We start from the raw sequence: 21355 nt of genomic DNA on the forward strand, positions 1-21355 counted from the left end.
AACTTTGCTTTTATAATGTATATTTTGTTTGTTTTAAGAATCAAACAAACTTTAGTTATGTTACTACTTTCTTACTTTACTTCTTTGTCGCCATTGAAGGCAGCTCTTCTGTCAAGGCGTCAGGGTAAACATGAGACCACGTGACACAACCAGGAAGTGTGAGGAAGGCTCGACCATCTGAATTCACAAAGCTGGTTCATGGCCTTCGTAGATCGGGTAGGCTACTGGCCTCGTAGGATGCACACCCCGGATTCAGACACAACCAAACGAGTTTGTCCCACATACTGACCTCAGTGTTGCCACTTGTTTAGAAAACTGCAACACCAGAGTTGCTTTGAACGCCTTAAAACACTGGAGGGCAGTGTCGATCTAAAGATGAGAAAAATAAAACAGGTTTACACTTTAATTGATGTTGTCGTTGGTGTTTTGAGACAGGCACAGAGGAGGCCACCTATCCCTGACCGCTTCTGGGCAGATTGAAACTTGTAGTTTTATAACAGTGTCAGAATTTTAAAGTCATCATGATGTATGTGATAATTACCTTACAATTGCAATGGAAATTACTCTAAAACAACGCAAATGTCAATAAAATGGGTAATGTAAAAATATAATTTAAATTTTAAAGCATACGGCGTGTCAATCAGGTTAGATTGGGAATTTACAATTGTCTTTGAATGTATCGCGTTACCATGGTAACGCCCCGTGTTGACTTGGCATCTATGCAACACCACTAGCACGCTCAAGACGTCACAAATCAATGGTCGCATCACGTTTAGGCACTCTGGACATGTAAAGAAGATATTTAATCACAAGACCCATAAAAAATACGTCCGGGAAAGCTTATCACGTTGAAATAACGCGAAGAGTCCCTGGCCGTTTTGTTTTAGCCAAGTGGAAACAACAACATGGACTCATTTGAAGACTTAGACGTTTTTCTGAAGAATGTAGACAATATAAGTAAGTATTAACCACGATAAGTAGTCAGCTACTAAAAGTAAAAGTTCTCTAGCAGACAGAAATAATATCAAATTCAGCTGTAGTTAGCCTAGCTCAGGGCTGCTGCACATTGGTAGCTTAAGATTGATAAATTGCTTCTTCTAAAATGCACACTTTATATTGCTATGTTAATCATTGTGACAATATCACTAAGCTTCTTTAATTTTCCTCACAGAATTGTATACATAGACACAGTATGTATTTGAATGTATACTGAGGTATTTATGAGGCTGATGAGTGGGGAGTGTGAGAAAAAAAAGCACCACGCAGTAAAACAATGATTATAAAACAGCTTGATTTTTTTTCTTCTTCAGGCAATCTTGTGAAGGATCTAAACTCATCTGATGTGGAAGTACAGCAGCGAGCCATCGAGAAAGCCGACTGCCACATTGCAGCCTTGAATGGATCCTGCAGGACAAAAGTCAACAAGACCACAATCAACACAAACTCACCACCCAAGGCGCCACTGGTAAACACATTGTCATGGCTTGAAACAATCAGAAGTTTAGTTGGCTGAATAAAATGTAAACAGCATTTTTTCAAACATAAATATAGGAATTGTCAAGGTCAGATGCCTTTCAACAGAAAGAAAGTTTGTTTCTACCTTCTGTTTGTTAATAATCAGCAGTAGAACGTAGGTATTTATTATGTGTATGCATGTGTTCAAATTTCCCGACAACACACCTCCATGCTCTCCACCTTCCTTCTCCTCCTCATTTGGGATTATCAGCCAAGCTCTTATCAAATGTCCTTATGTTACATTGTCTTAAAATGTCTTTGTAGTGAAATGCATTCGTGGAGAGTTGCATCATCAACGTAAAAGATGTTATTGTTATTGGGATCGGGCTTTTGTGTTTGTAAAAAGGTATAATAACTACGTATTTGGTATTGAATGACATTTGCTGACATTTGTTCTCGTGTTTTGCAGACTACACCAACCGAAAGTGCAGGTAAGCCACAATGGAAATATTGCAATGTATGTGCCTTGTGATGAAATGAAACATATTTTAGCTGGATGTCTGGCCATGGCTTATATTTATATTGCATTCCCGCCTACAGTACATCCTTGTGAGGGTGATGGGAGTGTATAGCATTGGAGAATATGAGCATTTTTTCATTTTTGTTTATGCCACAAGGGTCCTACATGAGAGCGATACAGTACATGCTAACCGAAATGTTTTTTTTTTCTTTTTATGGCCAGAGGACTTCATGAAGATTATGGAGAGGGATGCGGAAGACAGGAGGAAGAGGAGGATCGCTCAGGAGAAAAAGGCCACTGGTGTGTTGTTGTCCGCCACTTGGAGGTCAACCGTTTGGCGTTGCTTCTGCTCGACAGGCTGTATTTCCTGTTAAATGTTTTATATTTTTCCGTCCCTGCAGCACTAAAGGACAAAGGGAATCAAGCCTATGCCCAAGGAGAGTATGAAACCGCTGTGAATTATTACAGTGAAGGCTTGGCTGAGCTACGCGACATGCAGCAGCTGTATACCAACAGAGCACAAGTAAATATTGTCCAAATATGTTGTGCAATGGAAATATTGTTTTATGTCTCACACATTATTATTTAAAAATTTGGGGTACAGTGGAGCTCTGTTCTTCTGATTTTAGTCATTACACACTGATGTAAACAATGCATCCATCCACGTTCTATACTGCTTGTCCACACTTGGGTCATGGGTATGCTGGAGCCTATCCCAGCGGTCTTCAGGCACAAAGTGGGGTGACTCCTGTGACATTACATTTCTGAAGGGATGGGGTTTGTTTCTATTTTATCTGATACGGGTGAAAATCTGCACTTTTGAAACATGCCGTTGCTTAAGCAAATTGTTTGCCCAAAATACAAAATTTATTGATACTTTAATAAATGAATAAATTCACCAATATGAAATGAAATTCGCAACAAATTGTCATAGTTATCACAGAAAAACTAGCACAACCCTCACCAGCTTGTAGAATTTCTGCAAAGTAGGATTCCCTATTTATGAATCAGATATTTTCATAAAAAATACAGATTTTAACATTAGAGCCTTCTAGACATGAACTAACACCCCTATAGTCACCTTTACACTTGATTTACCCAACATAGTCGACATAGTCGGATAAAATAAGATTCATGATGCAGAAAAAAAAACACATACATAGACTCACATGTTAGCATTGGGGTTATTTCTTGTTCCTTTTATACTTCTGGTGGTGGCTATGTTCTTGACATTGTAACATTACTGGCACCTAGTGATCTGTGGAAAATATTACATATCATCAACATCTTTAAATGTGCCTTGTGAATGTGTTATATATGTATTTTCATTGAGTCAGCCATTTTTACGCTTGGCAATGATGCTTAATATAGGAAGAAACATGTTATGTAGAATTTGCTCATGTATATTTTAGGACTAATAATAGACTCAACCACAAAACAGTGATGACTTATTAATTCATATTTTTCAACACCTTGATTGAGTGACGGTGTGAAATTTGAAGTGTGAAGTGACGATGGGATATTGTCTGCATATTTCCCAGGGGGAAAATAGAGGTGTCTCTTTAAGGTGCTATGTTTATGCAAACATTATACCGTGACACAGCACCATTTCTCTGATAGTTGGATCAGTTAGTGCAGGTGTACCCAGGGGTGTCACTAGGTCCTGAGGACAGGGGTGGGGGGTCTTAGCCCCCTGGAGATGCACAGGATATGAATGAATGAATGTAGTGGTCATTCAAAAAAATAAATAACAAACAAGAACCGGTATATAACTTTCCCACTTTTGGACAGATTTAGTAGAGATACTCAATTGTTTTAGGCCACATTAAATTTACACAAGTACCCACAATCTACACTGCAAAACCGGTGCTCAAGCTCTGCAATCATTCTGTCTAGTGGACAGTGATCAATTATATAATAATCATTATTATATTATTAATTAGCCTATTAGTATTACTATCATCATTATTCTTCTTCTGATTATTACTACTACTACGAGTAGTAGTAGTAGTAGGCTAGTATTAGCCTGCTTATTGGCTTACTTATTAGCCTGCTTTTACCCTATTATATAAAATTTGTCAGAGATTAAAAAAATAATAATGATAAAAAAAAATAAATGAAAATACAAAATTATTTAGTGGGGGCTTAAGAACATTTTAGGGGGTCTGAAGCCTTTAAAATAGGCCTAATGACGCCACTGGGTGTACCTAATACTGTGGCTAGTGTCATTGGGAAATGTGTAAATAACACTAGATGAGATGCTGTGTAATTTCCTAATCCTGGCTTTCTTATTTTGTGAAGCCAAATGTATTTTGGACTTTCTCAGCGTGTCTGATGTTTGCGTCTGCTGCTGTCCACAGGCTTACATCAAGCTGCAGAGATACAAAGATGCCATCAGTGACTGTGAATGGGCCCTGAGGGTAAGTGTCCAGCTGGATGTTAGGAGGAATCCAGCATCCAGCCATTTGCAGGCTCACTTATCATAATACCGTCCAGGGCGCCATTCTTTGTTTATCCCAAGAGCTTTTGAGGAAATAGATAGAGGACTCACTCGGATGGGTCAACAGAATGAACACTTAGGAGACATACTACGTACTGTAAGTACCACGGACTTGTTGTAAACAAATGCTTTTCTACCGTACCTGAGGCTATTTATCTTATTTATTATGTATTGTAAAACAGGAACAACGTCAAATTAAAAGCACCAAATGAACAGAGTCACCACCCACCAGTACGAGAGAAGATTATACTTCACTGTTTCTCGCTTTGTACCAGCATTTGGGACCAAATAGGATGTGAAAGAAAAACAGGAAAATACATGATAGTAGTCTATCTGAGCAGCATGGGAGGAAGTTAGATGGTGCTTTCATGGACCATCGAACAAAGTGGGACAGGTCGCCATTCACCACAAACATGCAAAACTGTGATATTTTTAACAGGATCTCATTTTTTGTGTTAAAATGACGGCCCATATTTCCAAATTTTACATACAACGTTTTTCCACTTCACTTCAATACCGATACAGGTTACTAGCCAATGTTGATAGCAATCTGATATCAGCATGAATCATACAATCTTTTATCTACCAGTATATTGCATTATAGAATGTTAGAAAAGGCTGGATCAACAATAATCAACAAATGTAGGTATGAGAAGAATGGACCAATAAGCCACATTAGTATATAGTTTTATCCATAATGTACTGGCAGCTAGCCATAATATCGCAAAGTTACAAATACTTGAGGATGTCAAAGCACCACTAATTACTATTTGTTTTGTTTTGATTTTAACACAACAGTGATGGCCTGTGACCTAAAGTTGGCTTTAAGCAGACCTGCCAACACATACTCATTTCTTGTACTCGGCATGCATTTTGACATTAATTACATCTGCATGTGTTGTTGCTTCCTTGGTACGTATTTGCACTCTCACTTTGAAGTTGCCGTGACAGTCCGCACACTGCTGTGCAGTGACAAGCTCTTGACAAATCAGAGCGCTCCGTTTATAATTGCCTCCTGCAGCTGCCACTCCTAGCATGTAGCAAGTGCTATTTGGAGTTCACTTCGCAATACTGCATGGAGTCGTACATTTTGCCAAGGTTGGCAGGTTTGTTTGAGTTTTGGCCCCCTGTGCGATTGAGTCTGACACCCCTGTTAGATTGTCGTCGGAGGCATTGGCTTATCTCTGCTAGCTTCTGGGGTTATATCTTTCTAATGAGACACACTGAAACAGTCCACTTACAGTGGCCATAAAAAGGACAGGCGTTAGAGGTTCCATTCCCAAGTATTTTATTTCACATGTCTATTATCTGTTGTGTTCCTGTAAATAAAATCAATTCATCTCGCAAGCCTTTCTATTTTTGCCCCACATTATTGCCGTCTGCTTCTCAATAAGATTGCAGTGCATGTGGAATGTGACTGCTCGAGTCCTGACTAGAACCAGACAATATGGGCATATCAGTCCAGCACTCGGGTCTCTGCACTGGCTTCCTGCCGCTCAGAGAATCGACTTTAAAACAGCTCTGCTTGTGTACAAGTCCTTTCATGGTCTTGCGCCAAAGTATGCCTCTGACACATTAGAGCCGCATAAACCATCTCAGGATCTGAGAAGCTCAGCTAAACTAAACCAAAATCAAGACCAATATCTCGAACAGTTCCAGAAGATGTGCGACAATCCTCATCTTTGGCAATGTGCAAATCTGAACATTGAACACTGACTCTGATCTCAAGCTAAAATCGCTTCTATTTAGCTGTGCAGCGCTATGGAAGCACTATGGATTACCTTGTGTACAAATGGTGCTTTATTGCCTTATGTGTTGGGGTTCTTTATGACCATCAGTCTGTTTTGCACGGTGCACAAATAAGCGCTTCTAAAAAGGCAGCCGATGCTATCTACTGGACGGATGTTGAATGACAAGCCAATCATTCACATTATAATGTAAATGAGTGCCAAATCTTAGGTAGCACCAAAGATGGCACCCGGACCTGTACCAACCTATTTTTATTTGCCTGCCACGATTAAATGAATGTATTGGAAGCCCTGGGAAACTTATGCAAAGATAATTTTGGTAATATAATGTACTCAAGAGACTCTTTGATATCATGGTTGCAAATTGCATTGGTTTTTTTGTATTCATTGGTTATTTTCTTTTTTCTCAATTAGTGTAATGAAAAATGCACAAAGGCTTACCTTCACATGGGGAAAGCATATCTGGCACTGAAGAACTATAATGATGTAAGTATGATTACCGCTCATTATACCTAATCATGTTTTTTTTTTCTAATTTTACACATGGCTTTTGTGCCAGCACAGCTACAGCTTGCAGTGCATCTTGGGTAATTTCATTCACTTTCATGATGATACTTCGATGCCTGCAATACAGAAATGACTTAATATGATTTTAAGGCTTATCGGTAAACTGCATCCAGATCAAAGTTGTTTTTTCCCCATGTGAAAACTCCTTGGATCTTTGTCATTGGGGGGGGGGGGGGGGGGGCTCCAGTTCAATCCATATTTCTGAAGCCTATTTATGAAGGCCCTCTTGTAACTGGAGCAGCATGTTAAAACAGAAGCACTTGCTTGAATTATATTACGAGGACGTGAGAGGTGAAAAATGAGTCATACAGGAAAACATTTGCAGTATGTTTTTTCTGCATATTACATGTGTGCAATATGACAGGATTTGATATGGTGGTATACCGTGGGATCATAATTCAGTCAGTGTAGCTGCACACTGAAAAAGAATAATTGATTTTCAAGGGAACATCAGAGGACAGTGAATCACACCATATAATGACTGAGTGCTAACTGGCTGAATGCCAACCCCCCTTTTTTGCAGTGTAGAACCTGCTTTGAAAAGATGGCCCAACTTGAACCACAGATGGACAATCTGGCGAAAGGTAAAGCATCAATAAATCCCGGCTATAATAGTGTGAAAAAATGTTTGCTCCCTTTCTCATTCATTGATTTTTTGCACACTTAAATGTTTCAGATTATGAAAGAAATGTAAGTATTAGTCAATGACAACACAACAGAACATAAATTAATGTTTTGAAATGAAACTGATTAAAAACCCTGCATGAAAAATTGATAGCTCCCTGTTAAAATATAATTTAGCTGAGATTCATTGACATCTATCAGTCTGGAAAAGGTTATAAGGGCCTTTTGGTAAAGCTTGAGACTCCAGCAAACCACAGTGAGAGCCATTATCCACAAATAGTGAAAAGATTATCACTTTTTTTTGTTGTGGCTGTTACAGGGAGAACTGTATTGTCAGAATCGCCTTTATTGTCATTGTATTGCATACAATGAAATTTGAGTGCACCTCCATGGGGCATTTTGTAGAAAGTAAAAATAAGGAAAAAATAAAATTAGGAATAAGAATATAAATATAAAAAGTGGCAGGTGCTTTTCAGAATAAATGTAAATTATATATATATATATATATATATATATATATATTTAATTATATTAGCAAAGCAGGAAGTGAACAAATGTAACAGTTATGGACTGTTAAAGTACCAGTTGAGGGGTAGGATTTAATATGCTTTGCTTCTTCCTACTCCTTTTGGACATGTGGAACTGTGAACTGATTATGTGATGCACTCAATTGTAATCTGATGCATGTTCAAATGAAATAAAACCATTACCATTACCAAATATATGTACAAAAACAATAACCTATACAATAAAGACAATGTAGAATTGCAGTAACCAAAATGTGGAAATGCAGTAAACAAAAGGTGGTATTGCACATATTGTACCTGAATTTCACTTGAATTAATGAATCTATTTCACATAAGTCCCGTATTGCAAAACAGAAAGTTTTCTCAGGCTTTCTACAGGTAGAACATTTTGTGAAATAGCAACAATACAACAAGGACAATCATAAAAAACTATATTATCCAATTTTGCAAAGTAAGCCCAATTGTTCAGTAATGTTCCTGTGTAAGGATGACGTGTCTCAGGAGGATATGTTCCTGTTCCAAATCCAGAATACCTTACCAAGGTGGATCTGGATGAGAGAAAGGAGAGCCAGGAAATGAGCGCGATACAAGACTTTGACAACGGGGTGGAGAAGGCCAAGCTGGTGCCTCAACTTCTGGAGAAGCTGTCAAAGCCTGGCCAGATGCTGCTCTACTACTGTGGAATACTGGAGATTCTGTGCCGAGCAGTGGATGACTGTGAGTGTTCTACTTAGGAGTATGCTGTCAACACCAAGCTGTCCTTTGTTTCTTAATATTTCTTATCTATTCTTAATCTTAATCTATTATTTCCTAAATGTCTCATTTTAGACCATTTTTCAACATCAATAAATAGGTCTCAGAGGTCCCACACTGCAGTATTGGGGTGGTGTTGGTCAAAAACTCGACTTGAAACGGTTTTTAGTTTGTCCATACCTGTCTCCGACAGAAGGAGTGTCTCCAAGAAGCACGACTGTGCGCATTGTCCACTTTTTACGTAACACTGCACTTGTCCAATGGAATAGATACCATATATCACATACAGCATTGCAACATTAAGGAGTGACACTAGAAGACAGAAAACACGAGCTCCAGGCTTTATTTATAAGATGTGTAGCAAAGCCTGATTGTTTACAAAGCTGTCCTCCGTGAAGTGGTACGGTATTTTCCAGACTGTAACCACGAATTCACACCAGGCGCATCACATTGCGCGGGCGTAGCAGCTTTCAAATCGCTTCTATTTTAAATCGGTCTGGCAATTCACACCAGCCGACACACAAGCATCATGTTTTCACTGGGGCTCTCAATTGATTAAAATATTTGATCGTGATTAATCACGTTTTTTTGGCCATAGTTAATTTAGGATTAATCACATTTAATCACAGACAGAAATAAGTTTTTGTCTATAATAAGTAGGGGAAATCTCTTTGATTCAATGTGCAACTACAACAATAATTACATACAATTTTATGTAAAAGGATATCAATTTCAGAACTATGGGCCATTATTTAAAACAATACAGTCAGCAAGCATATTTTTGTATTACTATTTTTCTTTATTATTAGCATATTAGCTCTTAAACTCGCCCACAAACGTTCAGCAAATACAAAATGTGAGCGAGTGAGACCTCTCACACTGTCAAGATTTGTTTATTTTGTAAATTTTGTCTTGCTACAAGAGCCATCTGCCAGGGCTTTGAAGCTAACTTTACCAATCTAAGTACTCTTTTCTTCTCCATTTCTGCTCAATATTTGTACCAGTTACCATTCTTCAATCAAACTACGGCCGAGGGTCAATCAGGAGGAGCGAACGTTAATCACACATCAAAAAAATGGCTGTTAAAGGAAACTTTCGTTAGCGCGTCAACTTTGACAGCCCTAATTATTACAAAACAAAAATTTGAATGTCTCACCTATGTTTATATTTAACATCCTTGGGAATCGACAATAGTAGTACTAGTTACTCAGATCCCTTACACCTTTGCAAACAATTGTATTTCCTAAAAATTGATAGCGATATGAACAATTTTCAAGGTGTAAAAACTTTTAATGCTCTTTCTGGTTAGAAGATACCCAATTGGTAATTTATTTGAACTCATTTATGGCTTCACTGCAGAGGGATTATGCAATAAACAATAAATTATAATAACAAGAACAATAACACAAGTGAGGGACAAACAGGTCCAATTTGATTTGATTTGTGTATGGTAGTCTCATTAAAACAGCAGCTGAAATGGAGGAAGCAACATTTAGTGCTTTTTGGTGAGAAGGTAAGGAGGAGCATTATGTGAGGATAGGTGACAGTATTCAACTTTTCACATCGCCATCCCAGCAGCAGTTTAATGAAACATCTGTGATAGCAGGTGTCTACGACATGACCTGAATGACATCCCCGCACACAAGCCGTCACTCTTAGGAAGGAAGAATGAATGGTAATACCTGTTCGTTCACTCTATAAATTTATGACACCCGAGCCTAAGGTCTTGGAGATAGACAGGGGACCTTGGTGGCCATTATTGCTGCTCATATGTGATTCAGGGCAACAACAGCCAGCTTCTGTCAAAAGTGTTTCCATAGTGGAGAAGCTCCATAATGCAACATGACGGAGAGTGTGGTTGTGGAAGACATGTCAAATGTGGTTGAATGAGCGCATTAGTAGGGATGTGCATTTGAGAACCTATTATTTGAGTGAGAATTGGGGGGGGGGGGGGGGGGGGGGGGGGTAAGAGCCACACTGATACTGTTGGATTCTACTCTGTTAGCTTGAAATATCAACGATAACAAAAGCAAAGTACAGTGTAACGTTAGTTAGCGCCATTAATGTGTTCCAGAAGTTCAGACTCTAACCGCACACCAAAAACCAAAATTTTATCGTTTTACAATTATAGTTGTACATGCTGAAAACAATTTGATATGCACATACTGTAAATAAATACAAATAATTAATGTAGGGGATAAATGAATGTGACCTTTATTGGAGACAGGATTCTTGATGTGACTGAAAACAGGAAAGTGGTGGTTGATCTCGCTGCAGTAAAAGTAACCTAAAATGTTCATTTATCCCTTTCATTGGTCATTTCCATGCATTTACAGACTATATTATTTGGGGCATCACCAATGCTTGGATGCTTTCAGCACTCAATCCCGTTTGGCAGTACGATAACTGAGGCAGTGACTTTTTTAGGAATCGTTTTTTTTTGTCAAAACCTGAAACATATACAAACCAGGGCATATGAAAACCCGAGCTGTTGCTTCTAGATCCAAAGTTTGCACTGACTGTAGTAGCATAGGCTGGCACTGCATTATCCATAGTACTTTAGCCCTGTCCTAGTCAAACAAAGTCACCAAAATAAGAGAAACAACTCATTGTGATGCAATGCACTGCAATACCATAATCATAAACAACAAAAAAGTGGTTTGTCATCAGCCTAAAAACGTTCTCTCTTCTATTAAAAGAAGCCATTTCAGGGACCTTGGGGCTGTAGTTTCTCCTCATCAAGCTGCCCCCCTCCCTGCCACCACCCTTGGTGTGACCCAACAATTGACTTTGAAAGTCTGCGTAACTCTTTTATAGCCTTCCACGTCGCAGTTTGCATGTAATCTATCACTATCCTTTCCTCTCATGGGTATATATATATTTTTTTGTTGATAATTGTCAGACACATGATAATAATGACACAATTACACACAATTATCAGTACAGATGCAAACACCGACAAGGATCATAGATTATATTTTCGAAGGACATTGCCGCTGCATTGTAGTACATTTCCCTTTGCACCGGCTTCCATTTCTTATCCAGCTTCTTTATTTCTTCGTTTAGATGACTGCTGAGTGATGTAATACCTGTCTCACAGTGCCATTCAGTAGAAAAGGGCAAGACTTATATAACTCAGCACTGAATGCATCTCAGCAGGGTTGACATTACACCATTAAAAATACTGGCTTACTTCTCTTTCAGCCTGCTGTGTAATGTATCTAACTGTTTATGAGGAATTGGTCCCCACTTCCCTCGCTCATCCTTTGCTGTAAACGTACAGGTCAACTTAGAAGCGTGAGCTTTCTCCCAAAACAAGGATGCGTCCTTGTTTTGGATCGCCCGCTGTCGTTTAATGATGCTCACTCCTTTCACCGAAACAGGCACTGGCCAGACGCTTTTCAGGCTGCACAATGGCTTCAACGCCATCGACAGCAACGGCGCCGTGAGGAGGTAAGCAGATCAGAAGGGGAGGTGGCTGTCAGCTCTCAGCGGAGCTCTGACAGATGGAGCTGAAGATAGGCACAGCCGTAGACAATGATGGCCCAAAGTAGGGAGCATTCTCCCTGGCCGGCTTGACTCTGCTCTTGTTGTGTGACAAAGAGGACAAGATTATGATCAGCAGATAATAAGTAAAAGACCAGAGGGTTTTTTTTTTGTCCGAGAAAGAGCAGACGTTGGCTGTCACATCAATATGGTTATAATTAACTTCTCGCATCCTCAATCTTTGTTACCTCTGCCATTTTCAATGTGTGAACAGAGCTAGCGATTGGTAAAAATAGATTTACAGTAGATCCCCCCCAGTTAGTCATGATTCGACATTTATGGATTTTTCCTCAGATTTTTTTCAATTGGTAATTATGAATAAAATAACATGTGATAGAAAAGTACAGTACAGCATACACGCACGACGTAACAATGTGGCAGTAGTGCAAGATGGCCGCTAAAGCATCATCCGCACAAGCTTCTACAGTCAACTCGTTATCATTCGGCTTCAAAAGGTGAAACGAGGTGAACACGGTTTCTATGTTATTGTAAACTATTTGTTGGGAGAAACGCTGTTACTGTTTTCCAGTAATGGGTTATAAAATGAATTACTATTTAAAATGTTACAACACCGTTACCGACAGTGATATGTGTCCCGTTACGAGGCTCTCCCAAGACGAGATGGCAGCATTCATTTAAAGAAATGTACAATTACTGGGCAAACTAAGTTTTTGATTTAACAGAGTCACAAAACAATACAGATTTGTTGGGAAATGTTAGTCCCACAAATTGAATGCAAACAACATAACCAAATAATAATGCAATATTTTCTTTAATATGTCATCTTTCACACTGTTAAGTTGTGGAATTGAAGTTTATTTTCATAGGCAATTCGTATTGTCTAATGTGTGCAGCATTTCTGTACAATGAAAGTACAATGAAAAATTTGTACTGTCAAACATTTGCAGCATTTCTCGAAATGCTGGCTTTTCAACTGTATTTATTTTGTGATACCTTTCTGTGTTTCAATTGTATTTAGGTTGCCGACCAAACGTCTCCGTGTTTGTTGACTTTTGGTACGAAGTCTCATGTTCGTAACCATTTTCGGTAAATTTCGGCATATTCATATTGGTAGTGTCACCTTGCTCATTAACTCATGAACTCATTTTTAGAGAAGAGAGCTCCATACTGCCAGAGTTTTGGGGCATTTTCAAGACCCACGGAATGTTGAGTTTTGGGACTACATAAGCATTGGAACTATGTTAAGAAACTTTAGTCTATTCTTTAATCAGAAAATAGTGTGCTCCTAGCCTTTTTGGTCTTTATAAATCGACAGTACAACATTGAGTTGTTTCAGCCTAAGACCAGAGAAAAAACAAACAACAAAAACACTGACTGACGTCCATATTTTTTGTTCTTCTAAGAACCAAGAAAAAAAACAGAAAAAAATACTGATGACAAAATAACTATATTCGTTCACAGAACATCAGAAAACATAACACAAATAATCATCTATTTACAGATGTGTGCATGTGTGAGTGCGCAAACTATTTCTAGACGAACAACGGCGTCAGAAAAAGTACTTTTATTTTTCATCCACAGTTGCCTGTTGCAGGAAACAAAGGACCCGTGCAGCCAGGACTTGTGTGTATCTGTTCTTAAAGTTTGGGGAATCATTTGCAAAGGAAATGGTATGTAGATAATACACACTGATAATACACACTGTACATGTCGTGTTTTGTATTTTGCCCTTGCAGGACTCTGCTGCTGTCCATGAAGGAAACAAAGTTATTTTGAAATGCTCCACTTTTTCTGCCATTTTCACTTGCACATATAGCAGGGGTGTTCCAACTTGCAGCCTGTGGCTGTTTTTTTTTATTGGACCGCAGTACATTCTAAAAATATAACAACAAAACAGAAAGGAAAAAACAAAAAATGGAAAAATCATCCGTAATTTTGCTGTACTATGCTTTTTATCCTCACGAGGATTGCAGGATATACGAGGGGTCAGCCTATCCCAGCTGATTTTGGGCGAGAGGCGGGGTACACCCTGGACTGGTGGCCAGCCAATCACAGGGCACATATAGACAAACAACCATTCACACTCACATTCATACCTATGGACAATTTGGAGTCACCAATTAACCTAGCATGTTTTTGGAATGTGGGAGGAAACTGGAGTCCCCGGAGAAAACCCACACAGGGAGAACATGCAAACTCCACAAAGAGATGCCAGAGGGTGGAATCGAACTCGGGTCTCCTAGCTGTGTGGCTTTATATAACTTTTTGCTTTGCAAAATATCAAAGTGGGCATTGCTGGGCTCTGTGTTGTGTCATTCTTGCTGTTTAACTCTTTCTGTGTTTTTTTTAGAGGAAAACCAGAAGACGTTGATGACATGTCCGGCGTTTAAAGAGTTTCTTGTTCCCTTGGTCTCATCCAATCATGCCGCAATACAGAAGGGATGCTTGGACTTGTGCCATTTGTTCTCACAGACGGAGCATGGCAGACGTCTACTCACTGACAACTTGGATGTCCCCCTGTAAGACATTTTGTTGTTGTTGGATGCAAATGTAGCTGTTCAGTCCCCCCAGTTCATCAAGCGTTTTTATTATTGTGCATCGCCACAATACTATTGAAACTTGGATATAACTTAGAGTAGCAAATGTACAGTGTAATGTCACAGTACAAAGTTAACTGTTGCCATGACCAAAGTCCTAATGTTATTGTTGAAGGTCCATTATCTATTATCCATTATCATGCTTAATAGTAGCACTACGTATGCACTATTAATGTTTTCAAATTATGATTTGGAAACAATGGATGCTAACTGAAAAAGAAGCAAATATGTTATGGTACCACCTCCAATTGTTGCTTTATTATCAGCCAAATACTCCTTTCCACCTATAGCATGATATCTTGGGATTGCTATGATACACTGTGATGTATTAACCTGAGTTATAATCCCCACTTTATTTTTATCTTTGGTATTTCACACAGTTTCTGAGGGACTGCATTTTCAAGTTAATAAGGTGTCATTTGCCCAAATGCTTTATCATTGTTCCTTTTTCTGTTCTTTTTTTCAACTTGTTCTCATCTGTCCTTTCGCTCTCTCCACTCTTAATCTGGATCTAAAGGTTAACGAGCAGCCTCATGGCGTGCATCTCCAGGCCAGAGCCGCGATGGGACGGGCTTCTCATTTTGCAGAACTTGGCGTCGGATAAGAGGTATGACTGCCTAACTACAAACACGACTCTGCTCACATCCTACATAATGCTTTTTTTTTTTTCTGAGCAAGGAAATAGGCTGGCCTCTGGGTCAGAGTGGCCAGCCTATTATACCTCCATGTTTCATATCTGTATTAAAAGCACTTTAGAATCCAGCTTTGTCAAGGAAAGGATCTCAGAGAAATGGAAACGCTAGCATCTATAATAAATCAATGCATTTCTCTCTTGAAAGTAAAAGGCCGTTTTTAAGCTGTTCCTCTTTCCGAGGCCTCGTGAAAACTGACGTGAAAGGACAACTGGGGCTCTTGAACACAGCGGGAAATAAGTCGACGTGTCGGGCACTGAAATGGAGTGATCAATTTTCCACTCTTCTGTTGCTCAAGAGAGCAAATTCAGTCAATGTCAGGCATCCTTTTTTTGTCTTTCATTCACATTCAGTTGTCACAGTAAGTCAAAATAATAATGGTAATATTATATTAAAACTCGGCAAACACTATTTTTTTTTAAACAATACTGACAACTTTCTGCTTCTCATGACCGATACCCATAACTTATGGGTATGGGTATTCCTTTTTTTTTTTTTACTTTAGATTTAACTATAATGTGTGCACACCTTGAAGTAAGAGACCTGCAGATTTGTCCTAACCTAATATAATATATATAATGTAAATATAACATCACTATTATTCAACAAAACATCAAATAATCTTGTGATAACATTTTAAATGGTATCGGATTTATCGTCATGTTGTCTTAATTCCATAAATAGTGCACCTCTAATTAACATGTTAACCATTGTATGCGTACACACATTATTATTAGTATTTTTGACATGCATCTTGTATTATTATTAGATTCGTTTTTCAAAGTGTGGAACTTTTCAAAGTGAGCCTCGTCTCAGAGGCCATACTGCTGGGACCACCCATACTCCCATAGTCCTTGAAATAAGATGCATATGTTGTTTTCTGTACACCATGGACAGTTTACACAACGTTGCAACTAAAAATCAATGCTAGGACGTGAGAAAAATACATTTCCCTTGATTTTTCTCAAGCTTCTCCAGGGGAATCTTGCTTCAAACGTACAGTGCATTACATTATTATTAAGGTACGCCTAATGAAGTATCCAGTAAGTATATGTTCACAAATAATCACACTGAACTTCATGTTTTCATTAATGTTTGGATGTCACGTGTAGTCTTCAGAGGCAACCGGTAATTTGAGAATTGGGGAAAGGTTTCCTAATTGGTGAAGCTTGTTGCACTGACAGCTTTTATGCTTATGAAAAGGGAAATGGGAGTGAGACAAGAAAAACAAGCATTTAACTGAAATGGGCTGCTCATCTGCTGATTAAAAGTTGCAGACCATGACTTTTAAAGGCACCAGCCACGTATACATGGACCCAAATATTCCAATTGCATTCGGTTTATTTGCTCAAAGGGAAAGAATGTAACCTTTGTATACACCTCATTCCGAAAGAAAAGTGCCAATCCGAATGAACATATAATGGGATTCACGGGGGTGGAATATTCCTTTCCCCAATCCAATTGAGGTATCTTGTACCCGCTCAAATGTAAAGTTGTCAGGGTACGTACTTCTTTGTGGTGTTTTTCTTCTTCTGTTGTTTATTGGCGGTTGGCAAGCAGCTTTCGTGTGCATTACCGCCACCTGTGGAACAGAATCTAAACACTTCTATACTTTATTCACAAGTCCAGTTTTATTAAAAAATAAAATATCTATCAATATAAAACATGTTCCGAGTTGAATTATAAAATATTAGCAAGATTTAATTTGATCTTTTCCTGTTTAAGTTCTTTCAGCGCATGCTCAGATATGACGTAACACGCAGCTCCAGATGTTCTTCAGATTTAAAAATGGAGGTGAGCAATCGGCACTGGACTGCTGCAAAAAGTTTGTTTTTGATCCAAACTCATTTCAAGACTGGACGAAGGAAAAACTTAGTTATTCCAACAAGTGAAAGGGAAGTCGGGGAAGTCGGTATCACGTGATGTTGATGTTTACGTTTTACTGCGAATGCCCCATTGACTATTCTGATTATAGCGGCACATGTAGACAAGAGATTGGAATATTCCTTTCCATGGATACCATTGTTTTTGGAAAGGTCATTCGGAAAGATTCAATTCGGAAAGAGGAAAACACCTCATGTAAACATGGCTACTGTCATGATCTCTTGATGACAAAGGCAAAAAAAGCTTTCACTCTTTGAACACTGTCGGATTGTTGAGCTGCATAAGCAAGGCCTCTCACAGTGCGCCATCGCTGCTGGGGTCGGACGAAGGAAGTGACAGTCATTTCAAACTTCTTAAAAGATCCTGAATTTTAAGGAACAAAAAGTCAACTGGAAGACCCGCAAAGAGTGTAAAGTTATGCGCACGCTCAGCCAAACTCAATCACATGTTCATTGTTTGCGAACACACCGTATGTAGCAGCAAGCACAGCACGTCCTTACTTGTATGTTATCGTATCTTGCAGATTCTGCCTCCAGCTCAGGAATGGCCAGATGGACTCGGTCGTTGTTCCATTCGCAGCAATCATAGTAAGACGATCACAAATGTTGACTTGGACGCAGTTCTGCGATTGTGCATGTGTATTGTGTTCATTGTTGACGTTTCAGAGCAATATTGGCGAGTCCAATCAACATGTCCTGCCCATGCTGATATCAGCGGTTGGCAGTCTGATTGGAGACGACGTCATCCGTCACGCTCTTGCTCACCATGCAGAGTGTTGGAAGGCCTTCCTGCATGCCATTGTCAGTACGATCATTTCAGTACACATTATTTTGAACAGTTAGAACTTTATTTAACAGCCAGCAAGTATTAGAACAGTTCCCGAAACCGTAAAATAGTGGTAGCACTTGTAGCTCATCTCTACAAAATAGCTACATAACCCCGATGAGGTCAGCTGGGCCTAGTCAACCTTTTGTTGGTGCCTTCACGTCCATGCAAAGGCTTGTGATCGTATGCGTAAGGAACTATATGCCATGGCACCAATGGCACCAGTTTACCGTTTAAAGATAGATCCTATATGCACTGTATTAGCTTGTCCCCTAATACGTCCCTCAAAAATCCTCCAGGAGCTCCTCTCAGCTTATTTTGGAGTTCATGTCCCATGGATTAACCTACATACAATATGTGTGTGTGTGTGTGTGTGTGTGTAGTGTTTTATGGCCAGTAATTTAGTGTTGTGTCAAAATGATGGACCTCTGTTTACACAACTGGTTGATGGCCGCAATACATGAGGTCGAGACCTACACAATCCTGGAGAACATTTGGTTTTGTAAGCCATCAGACACCACATGGTCTTTGATTTTAGATTCCGTTGAGTTATGTCATCATGAACGAGCTCGGTAGTGGCCCACTATTTCAATAGGCTATGTACCAAGGAAAATTGAAAATTCTGATAGACCCTAGGCCAGGTTAGATACACACTTTACATCATTCTTCCTGCATCTAAAAGATCTACATAAGGGATATTGGTATCAAAATAAATGAGTCCTGTAAATGTGAAAATGTAAATGTAGGTGAAATTCCAATTCATTTACCAAATGAATGTTCCCACATTCCCACAGACACCAAAGAACATTAAATGTTTTGTGACCCATCTATCTTCTTCTTCATCAACAACAGAAAATAGGAACATTAATTGGACCAAAAATCCAAGTTCCATTTAGCAAATTTTCAGTTTATTCCTGGTAATTTGCTGGAAAACGTCTGACTTCTAAGTGTTCCATTTGATTTTGCAAGCCTCTGCTCTTCTTTTTGCAAATGAACATCTGTGTGAACTGTCCTTGACTTGCAGAAGCAGTGCATGGCCCGCAGCTATAAGGAGATCCTTTACCCGCTGCTTGGGTTGATCATCAACCTTTCGGCTGTGACCTCACCTGTCATTCAGGTAAATCAGATACTCTATGTAACCCCCCCTTTTGAGAGGCACTTAATATCCTGAATAACATAAGCATATTTCTGTTTCTGTTCATATATTAAGAGGGAAGATGCTTGTAAGATGCAGTCTTTTTTTGTCATGTCGTCATAGGAACATGCAGTCTTGCTGTGTGGATGTTGCCTGGACCTGCTAAAGGATGACGACGGAGGCGTTGTAACTGTGAGTGATTCTTTTTATAGCACTAAACACTAAAATACACATGAGTTAAATTGGACCCGAGTCCCCAAAAGTTTTTTTTTTTTAGTTTTACCAAAGTTAGTCGCCATAATCTCAATATTCCAGGGATCCTCTGTACTATACAGTGAAGAAAATAAGTATTTGAACACCCTGCTATTTTGCTATTTCTCCCACTTAGAAATCATGGAGGGGTCTGAAATTTTCATCGTAGGTGCATGTCCACTGTGAGAGAGATAAACTAAAAAGAAAAATCCAGAAATCACAATGCATGATTTTTTAACAATTTATTTGTGTGATACAGCTGCAAATAAGTATTTGAACACCTGTGTATCATCTAGAATTCTGACCCTGAAAGACCTGTTAGTCTGCCCATTAGAAGTCCACCTGCACTCCATGTATCATCCTGAATCAGATGCACCTGTTTGAGGTCGTTAGCTGCATAAAGACACCTGTCCACCCCATACAATCAGTAAGACTTTAACTTGTAACATGGCGAAGACCAAAGAGCTGTCCAAAGACACCAGAGACAAAATTGTACACCTCCACAAGGCTGGAAAGGGCTACGGAGCAATTACCAAGCAGCTTGGTGAAAAAAGGTCCACTGTTGGAGCTATCATTAGAAAATGGAAGAAGCTAAACATGACGGTCAATCTCAATCGGAGTGGAGCCCCATGCAAGATATCACCTCGTGGGGTCTCAATGATTCTAAGAAAGGTGAGGAATCAGCCCAGAACTACACGACAGGACTTGGTCAATGACCTGAAAAGAGCTGGGACCACCGTTTCCAAGGTTACTGTAGGTAATACACTAAGACGTCATGATGTGAAATCATGCATGGCACGAAAGGTTCCCCTGCTTAAACCAGCACATGTCAAGGCCCGTCTTAAGTTTGCATATGACCATTTGGATGATACAGAGGAGTCATGGGAGAAAGTTTTATGGTCAGATGAGACCAAAATAGAACTTTTTGGTCATAATTCCAATAAGCGTGTTTGGAGGAAGAAGAATGAAGAGTACAATCCGAAGAACACCATCCCTACTGTGAAGCATGGGGGTGGTAGCATCATGCTTTGGGGGTGTTTTTCTGCACATGGGACAGGCCGAGTGCACTGCATTAAAGAGAGGATGACTGGGGCCGTGTATTGTGAGATTTTGGGGAACAACCTCCTTCCCTCTGTCAGAGCATTGAAGATGGGTCGTGGCTGGGTCTTCCAACACGACAACGACCCGAAGCACACAGCCAGGAAAACCAAGGAGTGGCTCCGTAAGAAGCATATCAAGGTTCTAGCATGGCCCAGCCAGTCTCCAGACCTGAACCCAATCGAAAATCTTTGGAGGGAGCTCAAACTCCGTGTTTCTCAGCGACAGCCCAGAAACCTGACTGATCTAGAGAAGATCTGTGTGGAGGAGTGGGCCAAGATCCCTCCTGCAGTGTGTGCAAACCTGGTGAAAAACTACAGGAAACGTTTGACCTCTGTAATAGCAAACAAAGGCTACTGTACCAAATATTAACATTCATTTTCTCAGGTGTTCAAATACTTATTTGCAGCTGTATCACACAAATAAATTGTTAAAAAATCATGCATTGTGATTTCTGGATTTTTCTTTTTAGTTTATCTCTCTCACAGTGGACATGCACCTACGATGAAAATTTCAGACCCCTCCATGATTTCTAAGTGGGAGAAATAGCAAAATAGCAGGGTGTTCAAATACTTATTTTCTTCACTGTATATGTCATTGCATTTGACAAACTCTTTGTTCCGGGTGTCATTGTCACTGCTAATGGCTATTAAAGCAGTGCTGCTCTGCCG

At 39.4% G+C, this 21355-nt stretch overlaps 1 protein-coding gene across 1 annotated transcript in view; it reads left to right on the forward strand.

Moving 5' to 3' along the window:
- The first annotated feature begins 732 nt into the window (after nucleotides 1-732).
- Nucleotides 733-21355, forward strand: part of ttc12 (tetratricopeptide repeat domain 12) — a 30959-nt gene continuing 10336 nt past the window's right edge. The window contains exons 1-17 of the mRNA XM_058079978.2: nucleotides 733-957; nucleotides 1311-1465; nucleotides 1925-1946; nucleotides 2198-2275; nucleotides 2377-2498; nucleotides 4336-4395; nucleotides 6638-6709; nucleotides 7314-7374; nucleotides 8470-8658; nucleotides 12078-12147; nucleotides 13783-13871; nucleotides 14552-14720; nucleotides 15316-15405; nucleotides 17898-17961; nucleotides 18040-18174; nucleotides 19224-19316; nucleotides 19458-19526. Of these exons, the coding sequence (XP_057935961.2) occupies nucleotides 906-957; nucleotides 1311-1465; nucleotides 1925-1946; nucleotides 2198-2275; nucleotides 2377-2498; nucleotides 4336-4395; nucleotides 6638-6709; nucleotides 7314-7374; nucleotides 8470-8658; nucleotides 12078-12147; nucleotides 13783-13871; nucleotides 14552-14720; nucleotides 15316-15405; nucleotides 17898-17961; nucleotides 18040-18174; nucleotides 19224-19316; nucleotides 19458-19526 (1590 nt within the window). The 5' untranslated portion in view covers nucleotides 733-905. The remainder of the gene's footprint in view (nucleotides 958-1310; nucleotides 1466-1924; nucleotides 1947-2197; nucleotides 2276-2376; nucleotides 2499-4335; nucleotides 4396-6637; nucleotides 6710-7313; nucleotides 7375-8469; nucleotides 8659-12077; nucleotides 12148-13782; nucleotides 13872-14551; nucleotides 14721-15315; nucleotides 15406-17897; nucleotides 17962-18039; nucleotides 18175-19223; nucleotides 19317-19457; nucleotides 19527-21355) is intronic.

Source organism: Doryrhamphus excisus, linkage group LG8 (assembly GCF_037039965.1).
Source record: "Doryrhamphus excisus strain RoL-2023G ecotype Guam linkage group LG8, RoL_Dexc_Guam_v1.1, whole genome shotgun sequence".
In the NCBI taxonomy this organism is placed as follows: Eukaryota; Metazoa; Chordata; class Actinopteri; order Syngnathiformes; family Syngnathidae; genus Doryrhamphus; species Doryrhamphus excisus.